This window comes from Mustela nigripes, chromosome 6, assembly GCF_022355385.1.
Source record: "Mustela nigripes isolate SB6536 chromosome 6, MUSNIG.SB6536, whole genome shotgun sequence".
Classification (NCBI taxonomy): domain Eukaryota; kingdom Metazoa; phylum Chordata; class Mammalia; order Carnivora; family Mustelidae; genus Mustela; species Mustela nigripes.
Window position 1 is genome coordinate 54,634,666 of NC_081562.1, and position 8,022 is coordinate 54,642,687.

The following is an 8,022-nucleotide window of genomic DNA, read 5'->3' on the forward strand; positions in this document are numbered from 1 at the left end:
CCTGCACAACAACTAAATGTAGAAAGAGCCGAATTGCTCACTGGCATATGAATGAATAAAGAAAATGTATTATATACAGACAATGGAATATCATTCAGTCTTAGAAAGAAGAAAATTCTGAAATATGCAAAAACCTGGGTGGGCTTGGAGGACATTATGCCAAGTTAAATAAGCTAATTACAGAAGGATAAATATTGCCCAATTCCACTTATATAGGTATCTAGGATTGTCAGGTCATCAAAGCAAAGAATAAAATAGTGGTTGCCAGGGCCTGAGGGGAGATAGGAGATAAGAAGGCAGGGTTATTATTCAACGAGCATCAAGTTTCAGTTACACAAGATAAATTTATTTTAGAGATATGGTTTACAATATTGTGCCTATAGTTAACAACATTATATTGTACACTTAAAAATCTGTTGAAAGTGCAGATCTCATATTAAATACCCTACTACAATTTTTTTTTAAAAAGTAGAAAAGAAAACCCAACAAAAATTTGCAAGAGAATGTTTTGTCACCTTACTACTTTGAACTTACTGCTTTGAACCCTTACTACTTGAACTACTTTGAACTTTGGTGGTCAGTGGAGGCGCTTCAAACCTTGAAGATACAGAAAACTAAACATGGAAGGAAGGACTTCACACTAACGTAGGGAAGTCTTCCCAGAAGTACTAATCTTACAAAACACTTCTTTCATCTAAACTTGCAGAAGAATGTAAGTGTAGGATTAAGAGGTATTTTGTAGAATGTACTAATATATTCCATTAGAAGAATATCAATTCTCCTGTCTTGTACAATAAATAGCAACTTAAATGCTAAGATATTAGAAATATGGTTGATGAAGTTTATGTACTGACGACTGTAAATTTCAGGACTTTGCACAGTGAATTTCACATCATTATATGAAGACAAATTGATAACCTTCAGGTAGTTAATATTTTAGTTACAACAAAACAAAATGAGTAGATTGAAATAGTCCAGAATTTGAAATAGCAAAGGGTGGTACCTGAAATGCATAGCCATTATCAGACAGACATGAACTTAGACATGCCAGATCAAGTGTTTCAACACTACTCTAGTGAGTAGTTCACAGTAGAACAACATTTTGGTAGTGACTCTTATTCACTTATTTTTTTTTTTGTAATCTACTCTATAAGTGTTATGGCATACATCATTCTTTTAGTGATAGCATGTAGTTATTCCATAATGTATGTTAATTTCTTCCCAATTAATTGCTTTTCTAATGTCCTGAGTGAAAAGAACCCCTGCAGGTCTTTTTTTAAGAAAAGAGGCTGAATAAAACAGTCTGATCAAAATTAATTGTCCCATTCTTTTATCCGGATTGTGAAGAGCACTTAGGATTGGCCATAGAGAGAGATACTGGGATGGAATCTGTTTCTATCCTATTGCTGCCTGAGCAGCAAGTTGTTTGTAAGGACATTGAATTTCAAGGAAAATCAACAGGAGGTGCCAGAATAAGGTCAACCAGAAAATACTATCTAGGAGACCACCTAGAGCATCACTCACTTGGGAGGAGACAGATACATAATTGGGACACTGAACCAGAGGTGAAACAGGGGAGATCTGAATTCCTAGTTAATAAGCCAAAGGGGAGTGACCTGACAGAGCCATGAAGGAAGCAAAATTAAGGCCCAGCAATGAAAGAAGTGTATGATAGGGAAAAAATGAAAAAGCAATTAGTGCGATTCAGTACTCTTTATCATGGGCCTATGTAAAATCTTAAAGGAACTTAACTAGGCAGTACATGCCTAATATCTGCAGTAAGAAGGCAACAAGGGAAGTGTGAGCTCTCACACTCTTGGAGGAAAGGGCATCTGAAGATGAGAATCTGAACTGTACACAGACAAAGAGATATATACATTCATGTGCTAACAGGTCTCAAGAACACTTAAAGATATGTACCCAAAATAAACAGGATAACTGGAAAAAATGAAAATGTATTTTTTATTAGCAAAATCCATTTATAAAGCTTAGATTTTACAACATGCAGAATGTTCTCCCATATCTCAGCATCCTGATAGATGCCTGCCTCAGCTTGTTATTTCTAATAATTAAAATAAGTGATGACCAGAAGGATAGAGAATTGCTATCATTTCTCCTAACATCACAACTAACTTCCTTTCTTTCATAAGCTAGCTAAAAGTCGCCAAAAGAGAAGCCCCATAGTATACAAAAAGGAGGAAGAGAAATGAAGTCATAGTTTTCATGGCTCCCACATGGGCCTCTGTGCTAGGGTCTCTGCAGCCTGTAACGTTGAGTTTCATTTGCTTGATATGTCTCCATAGGGACATAACTAAAAGGAAAAATGAGATCAATGACACAGTACATGGGACAACTGCCAACAGGTTGAAGAGAATCAATGAGTGGAAGAACTGACTTTTACTCACATTGAACATTTCAGTGCAGTTTCTTTTAGGATTTACAATTTTATGAAACTCATGATCATAATCTGGTGTCATTGCTAGTATAAGGCTGATCAAAGACGAAATGGCCAAACAACCCAGGAGAATCCAATGAATCACTCTGTCTATTCTTCGCTTTAGCCAGAGAAAAAACAGATGGGAGAAATTGGCTATCTTGAGCAAATAGAAGACGTTGAGGCAGGTGGCAAACCACGTACTTAGATAGTTGGTGAGTGTCCAGAAGATACTAATGAATGTCTGTAGTTTATCATTTTCATAAAAATCTGGGTAGCATATCATTATGATGACATTTAGTATCAATATACAGAGCAAACAAATTCTGGAGATGGCTAGACTGGTGAGGATATAGTCAACTGAGGAGATCTTTTTCTTCTGAATCCAGTCAATCCAGTTTACTAGTCCAATATATACATTCCCCAACATTCCTATTATGAATTCTTCAGCTATAATGATCACAAAGATGTTGTCTTCCATACTGAGCATGTTGGTAGGGAGAACACCCCGATCTCCAATATCACTGCAGACAGACATCATCTCATCCATTATTTTGACTTTGATATAATTCTAGAAGTAAGCGGCTTTCTTTTGAAATAGAATTGCTTCTCCATTCATGAGGACTAAACCAAATGGTTGCTCCAAACAGTTTGACTAGCTTTGATCTCGGGCAAATTACAGCCATCACCCTTTAGTGTGTGATAAGGGAAATGCTGGGTTGAAACTGCTCTCATACAAATTAAAAGAGATTGTATTTCATGAATTTGCAACAAGCTTCTTGCTCTTAAGTTTTGTGTACTTTGATCTGTCAAATTGAATTTTGAATACAGAGCCACAGAAAGCAAACAAAAGCATGTATTCTATAAAAATCACAATGTGTAAATGAAAGTACATTTTCTTCACCATATTTATAAATTAATCAAAAGTCAGCTTCCCTAGTGGAAATTAATTTTGATTTTGGAAATGATCAGTACAGTCAGTTGTAGAAAATTAACTTTCAGTCAGAGGATAATAATTTTGTTTTCATATAAGTGGTTAATTAACGAAGGCTGTGTTACAAATCGAATTATAAATGACTGTTATGAGACAGGCACATGGTGATATTTACTAAACATTTTTTTCTCAATGGAGTTTTTTAAATAAAAGTGAAAGATGCTAGATAAGGATTTGCTATGTTTAGTTTTATTTAATACGGGAAATGCTGTCCATGACAATTCACTTCCTGAAATGTCATCTCTTGGATAAGGAACATTTTCATGTAAAATTAAGAAAACATATTTTAAATTATTCTATTTACAACCAAACCCTTTTATAAGATTTATAATCTCACATTCTAAATTATAGTCATTTCTCTAGATGGAGCAATCACTTTTAAGAAAATATTTACTGAATTATATTTCCAGGGAATAGGACTAATTCTACTATTAAATTGATTTATTCTTTCTTGGGAAAACCAACCCACAATAAATTTAAACCTAGGTAATACAAATCACATAAACTAAGGTTCTTCTAACTGTGTTTAAGTATTTCTATAATGTAAGAAACATATGTACTATTTTTCCTATTTCTTATGCATGCATAGTGTGTAATAAGAAAGCATGAAATTAATAATTTAAGGAAACCCAGTTGTCTTTAAAATGTTACAATAAACAAAAAAGAAGAGAGAATGATGCTAACGAAAAAAAAAGACATGTCAAAGATTCTTGAGTTAAAAAAAAAAAAAAAGAAAAGAAAGAAAACATTCCAAAAAATCTTTGAGAACTGACTCCTAAAACTGGCTAGGGTGGTTTCAATATGCATATTTCTAAGTGTACACCCTTTGTCCCCTTGTCCCCTTTCCTGGTCAAACTTTCCTTGAGATCACCCCTCTTTTTTACCATTGTATTTCACCCTAGGGAGGATCTCACCAGAGTGTCCTTTCTCCCTCCACATGAGGATAAACCATTTTGAAATGGAGAAGACAGGGCAGAAAAGGTAAGTACTGACTTCCAGCACAAAGTAGACAGGTTTTACATGATTGATTTTATAGGAAGGACTGATATATTCTAAAATCTCTGCTCCGCACCCTATTTGCCTAAAATTCTACTTTTGGAGTTCAAGACCTTTAGCAGACAGAAAGAAGTAGAATCTCTTTGCATTTAGGCAATGATATGAAATGTTAGCATGGGGTTTGTATTCATTTTTTTCTTGCAAAGGCAAAGAAATATACGTGGCTCGATAACATTTGATTTAAAGTTAAGACAGAAATGTGAAGGAACACAAAGGAAAATTTAGGATAACGATAGATATAGATATTAATGATTTTTAATAGCATCTATAAAAACTGAATGTAATTAATTGGGAGAAGGGAGAGGATCTTTTGTTGATTTCTTTCCCCTTGTATTCAGGATTCTCTGCAGAACAAAAGGTTTTCTTCCTCTGTGCAAACTTTTCACAACCCTTAGCACTTTCAGAAAAGCCTTCCTCAGTTTGCTGTTCCCCATTATCAGGATGAATGAATGGCTTGATGGAAAAATGACAGCTATAGCACTACCAAACATCACCACTAATTCTCCCTGAGGAATCAGTAAGCTAGAGGTTAGTATAATAAAGACTGCATAGTACATAAGGAAGAGAAGCAGAAAGATGATCAGTGCCTTTATGGCCCTCATGTGGGCCTCTGTGCTGGGGTCTCTGGACCCTGTGGCATAAAGTTTTCTCTGCTTGGTGTGTCTAATTAGAGAGAAAAGTAATAAGAGAAACGAGGTTAGGCAAAGAACAAAGGGAATGATAACCCCCAGGTTCAGGAAAAGCAGTTTGAAAGCACTTGGGATTTTACTCACTTTCAGTTCCCAAGTTGTGTTTTCCTTATGATTGACTTCGAAGGGATCCCAGAAGTCCTCATTCATGGAAACACTAATGATTATACAGCTAAGGAAGGACATCAGAAAAATCCCCAGGATGATTCTGTTAATCTTTAGTTTCAGCCAGAGGAAAAGTGGGTGGGATATATTGACTATCTTCAGTAAATAGAAGATGCTGAGGCAAGAAGTAAACCAGACACTTGAATGATTGCTAAGTGTCCAGAAAACATCCACAATGCTCGTTAACTTGCTATTGGCATATGTATCTGGAGAGATGCATATAAGAAGGCCATCTAAAGATATCACACACAACAAACAGATTCTGGAGAAGGCTAAGCTCACCAAGATGACGTCTATCATGGAAATATCTCTCCTTTTGATCCAGCCAGTACAGTTAACCAGTACAATAAATCCATTTCCCCAAACTCCTATTGTCAGTTCACCAGCGATCAAGATGGTATATATTACCTCCATTGTACTTAGCATGTCAACAGAGAGATCTGATTTGGGATATCACTGAGGATGAATTGGCTTTCAGCTGACCGGTGAAGAAGGGTGTATATGTCTGTCACTTAGGTCATGCTGCAGTTGTCTCTTCTGTCCTCTTTGTTAGCTTTGATCCAGGTCAGTGAGATTGCCAGTTCTGCTCCAGTGAGAACTGCCTAAAGACTTCATTGATTGGCCAGTAATGTCTTTCATGTGCAGTGATGCTTGAAAGTCTCCAAGATGCAAATAGGAATGGATCTCATTTCTTGGATTTGCAAAATCTTCCTTATTTTATGCTCTGTGTATTTTGGAGTTGTTGAATTTAAGCTTTTGACCAGGAACTTCAAGAAAAAAAAATAATTACTTGGAAAATATGGATACTATTTAATTTGGAGATGTGGCAGCATTACTATCTCTGATGACTTACAAAGTACCCCCAAATTATGGTTCATTTGATGCAAAAGGATGCTTTGGAGCTGAAAAACAATTGTGAATTTAGAGTGTAGACAGTTAACATGACTAATTTCAGCCTTGTAGCCATGTATTCACCTCATTAATTAGGATAACTCAGGTAAGGAAGCAGTGGTTTTCAATTTTCTTATAGAGACAGTTACTTGACTTTCCAGTTCTTTCACCCTATGATAAAGAAGTCTGAGCATTGAAGATATTCCAGTTGTGTCTGTTATTACTCAGAATTTGACCTCAGAATATGTATTTGTATGTAGCTTACATTAGAATCTGAGTACAATCTTCCTTGTAATAATCCCTTATAATGCTTTTATGATAATGAATACCAATTTCAAAGACAAAACATATTGAATCACATTTTTACTATTTTTATACTTTTTTTATCTGTATACTTTTCACAATTTAAAGCACATAGCATCTAAATCCAGAAAACAATAAACCAAGCTATATTAATGTTCTCCCGTACAGACTTTAATAGTTCACCAACTTAACATGTATGCTGGTGATTTCTAGACTTTGCTCTGACTGGAGAAGCTACTCTGTCAGAGGGAAAGGACTTGAGGTGATGATCTTAGCAAACATCCAACATCATTTGCACATGCGTTTTAAGAATATTCGTGACAAAAGACACTGAGTATCGGGACTGCAGAGGAAGAATCTCACCCATTAGGTGAGTTAGGAGTCAAGTATCATTTCATATATTTAAAAGCCATTTGAATTTTTTTTTGTTAGACTGTTTATATTTTTGCTCATTTTTCTACCTTTTTATAAATTCCTGTGGTGTTTCTATGTTAGAGAAATTAGCATATTTGTATCGACAGTATTTCCCCACTTTGTCATTTGTCTTTAGTTTTTTCTTGTATTTTATAAAATGCAAGCAGAAGTTTTCAAATTTCATATAGTTATATTTATCAGTTGTTTATAGGTTCTGGATTTTGAGTTATTGTTAGAAAATTTCTCCATTGAAATTTTCTGATATTTTCTCTGTTACTTTCATGGTTTGCTTTTTCTTCACAATAAAAAAATTGTAAAAGTAATTTGGCAATATATACATGGCTATATTGTCAACTGTGGATCCAACTTGATTAATGGAATCAAGATGGGTATCCACTTGTTTCAATAATATTGATTTGGTAATCCATCTTGTACCCCTGCTTGAGAGGCCACCTTTACTGAAATAATCTCCCTTATGTATTTGCAGACCAAGTGGCTACTGCTCTTGACTTTTAATGCATTAGAAATGACTAAAAGGATGGTGAGTGGCGTAGTTATTTCTAACTGCATAAGGAGAACTGATGACAACTGGAGATTTTACATTTTCAACTCATGACAGTCTGAAAACCAGAGATCTATGGTGGCCCTGAAAGATTCATTTCTTTACAGTGGTAAGTCAGCTCTAAAAGTTAACTGTGTACATAAGAGAATTCCTATATAAGATGTAGTCACAGACTCATCATGTTTCATCAAATGAAATTTAGAGCAATGATGGGAAAAGAGTAGGACTTTAAAACTGGGAATGAGGAGATCAAGGTACACCTGGATCAATAAACGTGAGAATCTCAAATTTCCTTTCTGGTGGAAGCAGTCCACCCTCCCATGTCAGAGGGAATCAGCCTTGCTTTGTTTGAAAACCATGTAGTAGCCTCACCTGGGAAAGTTAGCATGCAAAGTGATGTTTATTTTCCTTAAGATCCACCTCAATCACTATTTTTGTCTCTAGACCCATAATCAAAGTCATACGCAGCATGTTCCAGGCAATGGGGGCAGGAAAAGGTGGAAGGTGTTTACAA

General features: G+C 35.4%; 2 protein-coding genes across 2 annotated transcripts; both read right to left on the reverse strand.

Annotated features, from left to right (window-relative positions):
• Nucleotides 1-1,965: 1,965 nt before the first annotated feature.
• On the reverse strand, nucleotides 1,966-2,924 carry TAS2R8 (taste 2 receptor member 8). The gene is given in 2 exon segments (XM_059404472.1): nucleotides 1,966-2,081; nucleotides 2,084-2,924. Coding segments are annotated over 2 exon segments (957 nt in total).
• Nucleotides 2,925-4,768: 1,844 nt separating this feature from the next.
• Nucleotides 4,769-5,764, reverse strand: TAS2R9 (taste 2 receptor member 9). The gene has a single exon (XM_059404473.1). The coding sequence runs from the start codon at nucleotides 5,762-5,764 to the stop codon at nucleotides 4,769-4,771; it is 996 nt and encodes a 331-aa protein (XP_059260456.1).
• Between the last annotated feature and the right edge of the window lie 2,258 nt (nucleotides 5,765-8,022).

What these genes read in the sequence shown, in the direction of transcription:
- TAS2R9 (XM_059404473.1), bottom strand. Translation starts at nt 5,764, where the DNA reads ATGCTAAGTACAATGGAGGTAATATATACCATCTTGATCGCTGGTGAA.